This window comes from Populus trichocarpa, chromosome 9 (assembly GCF_000002775.5).
Source record: "Populus trichocarpa isolate Nisqually-1 chromosome 9, P.trichocarpa_v4.1, whole genome shotgun sequence".
Taxonomy (NCBI): domain Eukaryota; kingdom Viridiplantae; phylum Streptophyta; class Magnoliopsida; order Malpighiales; family Salicaceae; genus Populus; species Populus trichocarpa.
Window position 1 is genome coordinate 8,741,918 of NC_037293.2, and position 13,671 is coordinate 8,755,588.

The following is a 13,671-nucleotide window of genomic DNA, read 5'->3' on the forward strand; positions in this document are numbered from 1 at the left end:
TTTCCCATTCTTGTCCTTCAGCATAAAAAAATTGTTAGGAAGATTAAGTCTGTAACCTGGGTAATGAACACAAAAATCACATAAATAAAAAGAATATAATGATCCTCACGTGATATTGCGGTGGAAGACGAAGTCTACCCAGTAATTGCTCTTCTCCACGACTTATCTCTAAGTGCATTCGTCCAAACAACTACCTATCTATATATATATATACGTGTAATGTGTCTTTGCCTGCACTTTAATTAGCACCCTGGTAGCCAAATTCCTCCCTTGGATAAAAAACATGAGAACATTCTAGCAGTTTCTGCTGCTGCTATGCACTGGCGTGCTATCTCTAGCAACCCTTTCAACAGCTGATGATCCTGTTCATGGGACAAGAGAGAGTGCTGAGGCATACGGTAATGGGAGAGTCTTTGATATCACCCACGAGATAAATCCTAACACGCCCACATGGGAATCCAAGAACGGTCTGGGACATTACATCAGGATCGTTGCGGGCCAGCAACTTTTCTAATTTTTGCTCAAATCAGTCTGTGAACATTTTTTTTTTCCAAATTCTATCCTCAAATATTCAAATTGTTTTAAATTAATAAAATAAAATTTTAATTTACCGAATTGATAAACCGAATGTCAGATTTTTTTCTTGACACCGGTAAAACCCCGCACGAAGCTAATTAAAGCAAATTATTAAATCCATATCTCAAATCAACCTTTAATTTGAAAGGATAAAATTTTAAAAAAAAAACTTGAGTGAAAAAAAATCAAATTTGTGGCTTTGTATAATCCATTTTAATTATGTGTCCTAGTGTGTGTTTAATATTGTAGTATAAACTGGTGTTTAAAAGTGTTTTTTAATAAAAAATATATTAAAATGATATTATTTATTTTTTTTATTTTTTATGTTAACATATCAAAATCATCTAAAAAAATATTAATATAATTTTTTTTAAAATAAAAAATATTAATTTAATATTTTTTCAAACAAAAAATAATTTAACAATGTTCAGTGAAAAATCTGATCCACGTCTAAAGTTATGATTAATACTTGTTACAAGGTAAGTTACCATATCAGCCTCAACTTCTTCAGTAAATCAATAACATATACTTGCAACACACCTTCAAAGTTACATGGAGATCTGAGCCAAAACTGAACGCTGTGAAGATCTGTTTCGTTATGGTGAGGTTCAAGCACGTTCAACAACCTTGAACTTGAACAGCACGTGTAAAAACAACAGCCATAACTCAATTCAAATGTCTCATAAGAATGCGTGAGGCGGATCAGGTGATCTTAAAGTTCGTCTGCAACAAATTATCGTGATCCAAACCACGAGTTAAAAGCTTAATATATACCAGGTATTCTAATAACTTTCAGATAAACAAGAATCCCATCAAGTCTTTAGCGTCTATGGGGTTATTGACATATGAAAGTGCTAACAATACTCTACACTTGAATAGCAGCTTACGCACTGAAAAGCGAGGAGTAACTCAGAATTTATGTAACAACAGAGATAATCAATTTCATGAATACTTGTGATTCCAACGCTTTCTTTGGACTACAGTGCATGGTTGTAAAGGTTAACTGGTGACGTTGAAACCCAGGTAATGAGCAGGAGAAGGAAAGGAGCTCTTACAGCATCTTTCTTTGCATGCTAGATATATCTTGCTTTTCAAGATGGAAGCATTAATAACATTTTAATATTTCCTCTTAGGATCCTCGTACATGTATGATGGGGTGCGGTTTAGCACCTTAGCCTTCCTTCTACCCGACGATAAGGATTAAGGAACAATTCTTAAAAGGAGGAGTAGCATCTGCTGAAAGTTTGCTCACGTTCTTCATGGATAAGTGATTCTATTTATGTTCATGATAAACGCAACAGAAGCTCAAATAAACTGATGAGGTGTATGAAATAACTACACAGGAAAAATAAACTAAACAGAAAGGAGGTGGAGCTGACTTTAACTTGTTGAAGAACCATGTGAAAGATTAACTCTCAAGCGAACATTTACTTGATCAAGAATTATGATACGTGATATTAGCTCAATCCTCATATATGGTCGTTTTTGACAACTATAAAAGGAGTTGTTATCAATGACAATTTCATTCCCAAAGTAGCAAACTAGCCTTTAACTATGAAGAATCAACTCAGGTCTTGCTCGAGTACAGTTCTGCAGTTACCAATGACTCCATTCACAAAACTGCTTTTTGTGCCAAGTTTACTCCTAATGCTTGTCGCTGTATCAGATGCATCAGGCATGGCTAGCGCCCCAGGTTATGCAAGATGCATGATCAAGAGATACAGGCATTGCTATAACCTGGAGCAGACTTGCCCTTCATTCTGCCATAATGGCTGCATAGTCGAATGTGTCTCTTGCATGCCTATGTGTGTTGGAGACTCGAGCCCGATCCTAGACTATTCTATTTCTTTGCCAAACCCTCTCACTCTTCTTCCACTAGAATTCCCAAAATCTCATACCCGTTCGTTGCTAAATGTTCATCCATCAGAGTCTGATGGCAAAGGTCCACCAAAATCTGAAGGATCTAATGAAAAGCCATCACCTCCAGAACAGAGCGGCGATGATGGTGGTGAATCTGAAGGATCTAATGAAAAGCCATCACCTCCAGAACATAGCGGCGATGATGGTGGTGAATCTGAAGGATCTAACAAAAAGCCTTCACCTCCAGAAGACAGCAATCATGATGATGGATCTAACAAAAAGCCTTCACCTCCAGAAGACAGCAATCATGATGAATCTGAAGGTTCTAACAAAAAGCCTTCCCCTCCAGAAGACAACGGCCATGACAAATCTGAAGGATCTCACAAAACGCCTCCACCACCAAATTCTGATCATCCACCATCTCAAACCCCTCCAATTTATGTAACTCCGCCCTCAACTCCATCATCTTCGCCATCATCACACTCACCTCCTACCACCACTCCATCTTCACCGCCATGGTCAACACCTCCTACTATCACTCCTACTTCGCCTTCACCTCCATCTCAATCCACACCTTCTCCAACACCTCCTCCCACCACTCCATCTTCACCTTCACCAACACCTCCTACTACCACTCCCTCTTCACCTTCACCTCCATCTTCATCCACTCCTTCACCAACACCTCCTACTACCACTCCCACTTCGCCTTCACCTCCATCTCAATCCACACCTTCTCCAACACCTCCTACCACCACTCCATCTTCACCTTCACCAACACCTCCTGCTTCACCTTCACCTCCATCTCAATCCACACCTTCTCCAACACCTCCTACCACCACTCCCTCTTCACCTTCACCTCCATCTTCATCCACTCCTTCACCAACACCTCCTACTACCACTCCTACTTCGCCTTCACCTCCATCTCAATCCACACCTTCTCCAACACCTCCTACCACCACTCCATCTTCACCTTCACCAACACCTCCTACTACAACTCCCTCTTCACCTTCACCTCCATCTCAATCCACACCTTCTCCAACACCTCCTACTACCACTCCACCTTCGCCTTCGCCTCAATCTTCATCAACACCTCCCAACACTACTGCTTCACCATCTACACCTACTCCAACACCTCCTACAACACCATCTAATCCTTCTCCACCATCAACTCCTACTCCATCTCCACATACTCCCACTCCACCTACTTCCTCTTCTCCCCCTCCATCGACTCCTTCTACCTCACCCAAGACAGCCCGGTGTAAAAACAAGTACTACCCCAGATGTTACAACACTGAGCATGTGTGTCCCAGTGCATGCCCTGGTGGATGTGAAATTGATTGCGCCACTTGCAAGCCTGTTTGCAGTAAGTAGTTCAAAGCAATTAATATTCTTACACAATCATCTAAGTTTAAATTCCATTAGTTTAATTTCATAACATGATGAAATATGATGCTTCTTTAGCCAAGTTTTTGGTTTATAAATGGTTCGAGGGATCCATTGTATCATCGAATTATAGTTGCTTTTCTGTTTGGCAGAGTGTGATAGACCAGGAGCAGTGTGCCAAGACCCTCGTTTCATTGGTGGTGATGGCATTACCTTCTACTTCCATGGCAAGAAGGACCGCGATTTCTGCCTTGTATCTGACCCGAACCTCCACATCAACGCACATTTCATTGGAAAGCGAAATGAGAACCTAACGCGGGACTTCACTTGGGTCCAGTCCATTTCTATCTTCTTCGACAAACACCAACTCTTCCTTGGTGCACTTAAAGCATCTACATGGGATGACTCTGCGGACCGCCTCTCTCTCGCTTTTGACGGAGAGCCCCTGAACTTCCCAGGCAATGAAGGCTCCAAATGGCAATCCACAAGTGTGCCAAGGGTATCCATCACTAGAATTAGTGACAGCAATAATGTCGTAGTTGAAGTTGAAGGACTCCTAAAGATCACAGCAAAGGTTGTGCCTATAACTGAAGAGGATTCAAGAATTCACAATTATGGCATAACCAAGGACGATTGTTTTGCTCATCTTGATCTTGGTTTCAAGTTTTACTCTTTAAGTAACGAAGTCGACGGTGTGCTGGGCCAAACATATAGACCAGGATATGTGAGTCGTGTAAATGTGGGTGCGAAGATGGCTGTGATGGGAGGAAACAAAGAGTTTGCGACTTCAAGCTTATCCACCCCAGATTGTGCTGTAGCCCGTTTCAGAGGTGGTAATGGCTTTGAAGGGGCAGGCTACATGGGGGGTCTTGAGTTACCAAGCATGAGATGTGCAAGTGGGATTGATGGTGAAGGAGTTGTGTGCAAGAGATAGGCTTAATTGTGAATCAATTATGAGCCGCGTGCATTAATACGATTGATATAAAGAATAAGGTTGAAAATCACTGGGGACAAAAATAAAATAAAAAAGAAACCCTCTTGTACTGCACATTTAAAAGCTTCATGACATCAATTGTGTCTTGATAAAAAAAAATTCCGGCAATTTAAAACTGAATTTTCTTCTGTTGAATCTCAATAAAAATTCTAATGATTTTCGTCTTTTTCAAGGGTCTTCATCATCGAATGACTTGCTATCAGAATCTACCTGTTTATTAGAACTACATATCTCCACAGGAACATTGAAAGATATTTGTTGTGCAAGTTCGAGCAGAGATAATTCTAAATTTTTTTATGGCTAAACACTTCATAGGGCTGCCAGCCCCGTTACAAGGCTTACAAAAACAGAGCAATAATGTTGAAATAGAATATATTTTCGACATTTTGATGGCCTTAGCTCACCATGAAGTTTCTGAAATTGAGTTAATGAGGCAGGATATAAAGTGAAACTCAAAAGTTGAATTAAGATGGACAATGGAATGAAGTACAATTTGGTGCATTTTCGTAACGTATTATTTATAGTCATGTAACGTATTTGAACAAAGTAATATTTTCGTATCTTCAGCCCTCTTGAGAAATATTCATGATTGCTTTCTCTCGACTTGGTTGTATACTGTTCTTCTTCCATTTCTCTTCTTACCTGCAAATCAGTTGTCAAACTTGAGCAATTTAAAGATTAAAATCTTCGAGACAGTTAGTTTGGTCATTCATCGAGTTAAGCAGGATATACCTGATCTTTGTCTTGTTCTAGGATTGACAAGTTGGGGTATAAAAACCTCAGTTCCTGCATTGTCATTTCTCCACAAGCTTCCAAGCCACTTTGGAACTGAACTGCTATTCTCGCTTTCCCAGCAACTAAAGTAGCTTCCTGGTTGTGCTGCAATGGTTACGGTGGTTGTTAACCTCTTCAATCTTTGCTTGTTAGCACTTGTGGAGTTTAGATGTCTGGTTTGGAGGAAATCTTCATCTTCATCTTCTGTCAAAAGCAAAACCTGCTTTCTAATTTCAGCATAAAAAACGTCATCCTCATTCATTCCTTCGTGCTCGAGATTTTGGTCTCTGTTCATGGTCATGTTGGGTCGTAAAATTCTATGGGCTCCAACTAAGCATGGACTGCAAAATACAGAAGAACCATATATAAAGGCCAACGCTTTTTCAGAGGGTGCAGAGAACGCAGGTAAATTAGATCCATCCAAGTCTAAGGAATATTAATAGCGCTGTATGCTTTGTGAACGTCTTTTACCTGTCTGCAACATTTGTTTCAATTGATCCGACAATCTGACATAAGATCTTGGAGTTAAGAAAGTCCGAAATTCATTGGATTGGCTCTATTATGCTTAAAAAAACAAGTAAATATCAATTCAGAGTATCAACAAGGTGACTAACCACCGCAACAGATAGCTTATTGGTGGATTGGCTCTATTATGCTTATCCCGTTGAAACACGCACCAAAATCTGGACGGTCAAGTAACGGGCTTTGATTTTTATTTTTTTATAATTTCGGTGGCAATACACTCGAACATGATTACTTCAACATTGGACTTAAATTGTATTGATATGAGAGCGGAACCAAATTAAAGGACATGCCAAAAACTGGACAAGGTTGAAAATAGAGTCCAAGGATAATAGACAAGTCGGCCTGCACAAAACAGAGTCAGACAGAAATGTAGTCATCCACGGAACAAATTCTCCGAAACAAAGTAGCCATCAACGGAACAAATTCTCCGAAACAAAGTTAGCAACTATATAATATGAGTTTGCAGACAGACATCGAGTTAAAATTCCCTTTCTTAATTTCAGTTCAGTTTGGTTGTTTACCTATTCTTTTTTCTTTTTTTTAAAAAAAAAATATTATCCTCTTCCTTTCTGTTTTCTAGTAATTCCATGCTGCCATCAATTGTGATTTAAAATCCGATCATTGCATATTACATGAATTAGTTGAGTTTTTATTTTAGTTTCAACTCTATTTATACACGTGGTGCAAATACAATTTTTAAAATATTATAGTACAGTAAATTATGCTTTAAGGAGGCTTTTACTGTGAGGCCCGTACATTTATTTTAATTATTGGTCCATTAAGTTGAGCTCTTTTTTCTAATCCATTGATCTGGCCCAGAGCTACTAACTAAAAATATTCGTTGAGAATCATAGTTATTAAACCCGAACCGGCCCGGCGGGTCGACCCGGTGGCTGGACCGGTCCGGGTTAGGAAAAAGACCGGTAAGTGTAAAAAACCGGCAAGACCCGGTCGACCCGGCGGGTCAACCCATGACCTGGGCGACCCAGGCAAACCCAGACGAGACCCGGCATTTGTAATGCATCAACTGCCATTTGCAAAATCAAAACTCGATCCATGAACACCAATCAACCTAACATTTAAATCCTGCAAAAATTAACAGATCTGAGTCAAACTCGGCAACAAAACACACAAAATCTAAACAACGAGATCTGCGAGTTACAACTGACTCAGGGGAGTACACCTGAGTCAAAACGAAACAAAACAGAGCAAATAGGGTTTGAGCTATCAAATCTTCCGTTTACCCTGTGATCTGCGTCGAAGGTGAGAGCAGGAGAGAGGAGAAGGAGGGAAATAAAGGCGAGGAGAAGAAGGGATTGAGCAGTGGTTGTTGAGGACATGGCAATCGCTGGTGGAGGTGGGATCTGATGGTGACTGATCGAATCAAAATCGATTTTTTCTCTTAAATCTTTTTTCAAAAACTGATGAATTCTCTCGCTTAGCTTTGAATTTTTTTTTCTTTTTTTTCCTTTCAGATAGAGAGAGAGGGGGGAAGTGAAGAGACAGTAATGTATGACAGTAATATAGATTTTATATTTGCAATTGACTTGTTAACGCTTTTTTATTGGTAAGTAAATGATTTATTTAATTATTCATGTCAAAGCAATATAAATGAATATATATAATAAGTGTGTGTGTATATATATTTATACGCCCATCCATTCCGTGGAATTATAATCAATAACTTGATTAATTGTCTAAGCTATGTGTAGGGTTTTTATTTCAATTCATTAAAATAATTATTTTAGTTTTTTTATTTAAAAAAATTATAAATGTATAAAGTTTATTTTACAGTTTATAATAATAAAAAATAAACTAAAATATAAGAGTTTTTTCACACTTCCAATATAAAAAAGTTATGTCTTTTAAATATATGATAAAAAAAATTTTAGTTAAAATATTTTAATTTAAAATAATATATTTTCAATATAGGATTTGAAACCCTTTCATATATATACTTTATATTCACAAGAAAAAAGTTATTTTTTTTAATGTGGGATAAAAAACTTTTTTTGTTTAAATACTTCAACTTAAAAGCATAACATAGTATAGTATTTTTTTAATGTGTGATAAAAAACTTTTTAAAATATTCTTTTAAACTTCATTATTTACAACATGTATAGCTTATATTCACATTGATTTTTTTTCATATGAAATATGAAATTTTTAATTTTTTTTAAATTGATCCGGGTTGACCCATGAAACCCGAGACCCGGCCCCTTGACCGGGTCAATCCCCGGGCCGGGTTTGATAACTATGTTGAGAATGCTCCGTTTGACTTTCATACATTTATAAATTAAACATTTTTTTTATCTAATTTCTTAAAATACAAATGTTAAGTAAATGATTTTCTTAAAAAAAAATCAATTAAAATAAGTAGATCAAAGTTGATTGTGAACAAGGTATATCTTTCCTTGGTCTCTTATAATTAATTAAAAAGGATGTTGAGCACGGGTCTTCATTATCCTGCAAATAATTTTGAAAATAAAAATCATTTAAAAAACATAAAAGTTATTTCAATTTTTAGTATGTTTTTTCTAAATTTATTTTTTAATTAATATCCTCTTTCTATTTTTTTTTAAATTGTATAATTTGTTTTTTCTAAGTAGTGATTCATCTTTTAAATTATTCATGTGATTTTGTAATACATCAAAGGATTTATTTTCAATTTTTTCTATTAAATTTGAGATAAATAAGTTGTATTTTTTGGTTCATTTACAAGAATAAAGAACCACACACATGCTTAATTATAATTAACCTTCAAAATAAGTAAAAGAGAAGGTATAAGTTAAAAGGATAAAAGAGGTAAAATATTTTCATATGCACGTAACTTTTGTTTCTTACAAGAATATCAATTTTTTATTTTAGTTTTTAAGTAGTGATATAAAATATTTATAATTTATTAGTTAGTCTAAATAATACCATGTGTATATTTATATTTAAAATTATAAATATAAAAACCGTAAAAAATAGCAAAGTATTTACCCAACTAAAATTCATATAAAGAGAAAGTTTAAATCACAGAACTCGTTAAAAAATTAAATAATTTGATATTTCTTCTTTAATGAATCGAACAATCAATTGATTTTATCAAATATATTATTGCTTTATCAGTTCATGATTATACCATTGTAATAGTTAAAAAGTTTAAAAGCTACGTTCATGGCTTCTCAGTTTAGTGTTCGGTATTATTAATTTAACATTTGTATTTTTTAATTCTCAAAATATATTTTATGTTTTTTCTCTGTTTTCAAAGTAAACCATGTAAAAAAAAGAGGATAAATTTTCATTTTTTATCTTATATTTTTTAATATAAATAATGTATACAATATGTTTTTGGATTTTCTTATTTATTTAGGATATTTGATATTGTTAAATTATTTAAAAGGATTTTATTTAATTAAATTTAAAAATTATAGGAATTAAAAAGACTATTTTCTATCAAGTTGGATAACCTAAAATAATACCAATATGAGAATACATAGAAAGAGAAACATTGAGATAATCAATGTTATTTAACGGGTCATTGATGTTAAATTGATTTTAAATAAGTTTTAAATTAAATTAGAATAAAATTTAATTTGATCAAATTTCATCAACAGGACGGATATATATACAACCTAGTTAAACTTGATAAAAATCAGTTTGATTTTAAAAGAATTGAATTTAAAAAAATTCTTATTATTTTTTTTAAAGGATACCGTTTGGAATTTATCTTATTTGGATTTAAAAATAAATAAAATGTAAACTCGTTCTGTTTGTTTTCGTGTTTTAAAAGTATTTTTTTAAAAAATTAAATTTTATGAATTTTTTTATTTGCTTCAAATTAATATTTTTTTGGTGTTTTCAGATAATTTTAATATGTTGATATCAAAAATGATTTTTTTTAAAATATTATTTTAATATATTTTTAAATAAAAAATATTTTAAGAAGCAACTACAATTATACTTTCAAATACATATAAATTAAAATTATTACACTTTCAAATACGTATAAATTAAAATTAACCCAAGATTGATGTTGGAATATCTAGTAACTCCTCCCCAGTGGCCTGGCCGCCTTCGCCAATTAAACCCAAAATCAAAGCCCAGTTTCTCTAAGAAATAAAGCCCAGTGTAACTGAAGCCCCACCCAACAGCCCACGAGACAAATAAGAAACAGAGACCCACTCTTCTTCAGTTTATTAGTGCTCTCTCTCTCTCTCTCTCTCACGCACGCACACAGGCAACTCCAAAACCCACAACAATGGAAAGCGTCTCCTACCAACGCTTCCCAAAAATCAAAATCCGAGAAATGAAAGATGACTACTTAAAATTCGAGCTCCGTGAAACCGACGCGTCAATGGCCAACGCTCTTAGGCGCGTCATGATCGCCGAAGTTCCAACAATCGCAATCGACCTCGTTGAAATCGAAGTGAACTCATCGGTCTTAAACGACGAGTTCATTGCTCACCGACTCGGCCTCATTCCTCTCACCAGTGAGCGCGCTATGGGGATGCGATTCTCGCGTGACTGTGACGCTTGTGATGGTGACGGCCAGTGTGAGTATTGCTCTGTTGAGTTTCATTTGAGAGCTAAGTGTATAACGGACCAGACGCTTGATGTTACCAGTAAGGATCTGTACAGTTCGGATCATGCCGTTATTCCTGTTGATTTCTCTGATCCTTCTGACGCTAATGATCCTTTCGATCATACAGAGACGCAGAGGTATTTTTTGTTGTTTTTATTTGGTACTTTGGGGATTTTTTTAATTCTAGGGTTTAAGGGGTTTGTTGGTTTTGATTATTAAACTGAGAAGAGGCAGTTTTTGTTGTTTTTGAAGAGTAATGTGGGGTTTTCTGATGCTAACGTTAGGGTTTTGTTAGAAACCCGTGTTCTTTTTTTTTTGTTGACTATGTAATTGAAATATGGGTTGTTCATAATTTTGTTATTGCATGGCAAAAAGGTTAGGACTTCTTAGGTTTATTGTGTTTTCAGGGTTTAGGGAATGCTTTTTTTTTTTTTGGGTGGTTGTTTCCTTAGCTGTAAGTTGAAATGGAAATGCGATTCTTGTTAATTTTATTTATTTGTCAGTTAATTTGTATATGCTTAAAAGCTGGATGATTTGAGAGGAAAACTCTGGATTTTTAATTTTTTTTCTGTTAAAGTGAAGTATTTAGTATTGAATCTAATTTACAAACGAATGAAATGAACTAATACTTTCATGCGCTGTTTGACGTTGTAAAAAATGGAGCTGAGTTTGTTGTATTTGTTTTGGGTTGTGTTTATGTAGGGGGATTATTATTGTGAAGTTGCGCCGTGGGCAAGAACTGAGGCTGAGGGCCATAGCTAGGAAAGGGATTGGGAAAGATCATGCGAAATGGTCTCCTGCAGCAACTGTAACTTTCATGTATGAACCTGAGATTCATATCAATGAAGATTTGATGGAGACTTTGACACTTGAGGAAAAATTAAGTTGGATTGAAAGCAGTCCTACCAAAGTTTTTGATATTGACAAAGTTACCCAACAGGTTGGTTGTTGATTTTATGTTCTAATATATTTCGTCTCTGTCAATAACTTTTTATAGTGTCTTGGACATTGTTGAGGCTTGAATCTGTTACCTAAAATAATTGTTTGAATGTTTTTCCTGTTCTTATCTTTGCCTACCCATAAAAACACCATCCTCTTTCTTTTTTCTTTAGTTCTCAACCTCTTCAAATGCATGTGTCTTAAAGGCACGTGGTACTTTTAGTTAAAAGGTAGTTTCTGCATATGCTTCTCACCTTGTTTTCTGACTTCTTGCACATGCTACGGGACTCAGCTAAGGGTATCCTTGGTACAGGAGTAGGTAGTAGGGAAGTTCTACAAGTGCTTTTTGTTAGAAAGTATGAATATTCTTGTTTTTGAATTTGTGTGTGCAACAGCTTCTGGCACAGCAAATGGATTTGAATGTCGAACATCTTTTTTCAGCTCAAGGTTTTCAGTTTGAGACTTTGGGTGTTTGTCTGTACTTATCTTCCATCTTTATGAATCTATTCAATTCATGTATGCCCAAGGATGCAGACTTTGGATTGAACCCTGCAAAATTCTTCTGTTGTATGATGATTGTTCTGTATTTTGATCTTCCAATTCTGTTAGAATCCTTGAACCTGGTACATGGTATACTATTATTTTATGACTTTTGAAGTGAGAGAGTTTTGCAGAAGTGGTGGATTCCACTGAGATCATATGGCTGATATATGCTACATAGGAAGCCCTAGGTTGTGCATGCTGAAAAACTATCTTCAGGAAGATTTGAGTGTTAAGTGGAAACCTATGGCAACTAATGTGTGCTTGTAACACGTAATTGATGTGAATCCTTGATGGATATCAATCTTTGACAACATTTTTTTGGATTCCCTGCTGGTTTTCTGTAAGCTTATGGTGTATTTGTTGTGTGTTGTTGAGCTTGCGCTGTTGAACTAAAAACTGAGATACAAGCGAAGAGATTATCCCAGCCCAAAGGGGTGCTGAAATGTGCAGAGTAGAAATAGTATACTCTTGTGTCTAAGATTTCAATTGGTGTTATTCAACCCATCTCATGCAGTAAACTATGATGCAAAGATAAGGATATCCTTGGTAAACTATAAGCCAAGCTCATAAGGTTCCCAACATGCACTGGGCTGAAAAGGCCAGTTATTGGGTGGTTGAGTTGCTATTAATTGCATCTGTAGACCAGCTCTTCCTTTCATCAATTGTCCACAATTAGTCTCTTGAGTTCATTTTGATCATAACTCATAAATATCACAACTGATTATTTATTTCCTAATAACTTACCAATCACAATTCATAAATAGCACAACTGATTATTTATTTCCTAATAACTTATCAAGTCTAAATGTGGCATTGACAGAGATTATGCGTTTTTGTGAAATTGACTCTGGTCAACTATAATATGCAGTTATTTTAGCAGCTATGACTTAAAAGTACTCAGATATGTTATTTGTTTTTAGTTATGATGATAACCTGATGTTGATTCGAATTGGTTTTCTGCTGCTATCGAACTGTTGTGCTTACTGCTGAAACATTTCCTTTCTAGGTTGTAGTGGTTGATCCTGAGGCCTATACTTATGATGATGAAGTGATTAAGAAAGCAGAAGCTATGGGGAAACGGGGACTCATTGATATTCGTGCCAAGGAAGACAGTTTCATATTTACTGTGGAATCTACTGGTGCAGTCAAGGCTTCTCAGTTGGTTCTTAATGCTATTGAGATTTTAAAACAAAAGCTTGATGCTGTTCGACTTTCTGATGACACTGTTGAAGCCGATGATCAGTTTGGTGAGCTTGGTGTTCACATGCGCGGAGGTTGATCGAGCTGGTAAATGCCACGTCATGGCTAGACTACCAATTTACTTCCTTTGCTTTTATGCAATTCTATTTGCTGTACTAACAGCATGCTTGTCATGCACCGATGGATGATAATCTGTTTTCTGCTAGGTTATGTACTTCTTGATGAGACATTAACATCTACCAGCTTTTTTGGAACTTGCAGTGAAAAGAGGACCTTCTTAACATATATATAGTTTTTCTATTTGGCA

General features: G+C 35.8%; 2 protein-coding genes and 1 long non-coding RNA gene across 4 annotated transcripts; 2 read left to right on the forward strand and 1 right to left on the reverse strand.

Moving 5' to 3' along the window:
• The first annotated feature begins 2,157 nt into the window (after positions 1-2,157).
• Positions 2,158-5,391, forward strand: LOC7490058 (uncharacterized). Its single transcript, XM_002313830.4, has 2 exons — positions 2,158-3,799; positions 3,972-5,391. Exons 1-2 carry the CDS (start codon positions 2,179-2,181, stop codon positions 4,751-4,753), a joined length of 2,403 nt encoding a protein of 800 aa, XP_002313866.4. The 5' UTR covers positions 2,158-2,178; the 3' UTR covers positions 4,754-5,391.
• Positions 5,392-6,678: 1,287 nt separating this feature from the next.
• LOC127905790 (uncharacterized) lies at positions 6,679-7,812 on the reverse strand. Its single transcript, XR_008060143.1, has 2 exons — positions 7,357-7,812; positions 6,679-7,198 (listed from the first exon to the last, which is right to left on the reverse strand). It is a non-coding gene; the product is annotated as an uncharacterized LOC127905790 (long non-coding RNA).
• Positions 7,813-10,293: 2,481 nt separating this feature from the next.
• LOC7490057 (DNA-directed RNA polymerases II, IV and V subunit 3) lies at positions 10,294-13,671 on the forward strand. 2 transcript variants are annotated; one of them, XM_024607944.2, is made up of 4 exons: positions 10,294-10,819; positions 11,385-11,622; positions 13,171-13,451; positions 13,571-13,671. In XM_024607944.2, exons 1-3 carry the CDS (start codon positions 10,359-10,361, stop codon positions 13,441-13,443), a joined length of 972 nt encoding a protein of 323 aa, XP_024463712.2. In that variant the 5' UTR covers positions 10,294-10,358; the 3' UTR covers positions 13,444-13,451; positions 13,571-13,671. The 2 variants fall into 2 exon arrangements, with proteins under 2 accessions (XP_024463712.2, XP_002313865.4); XM_002313829.4 differs by having other exon boundaries at positions 13,171-13,671.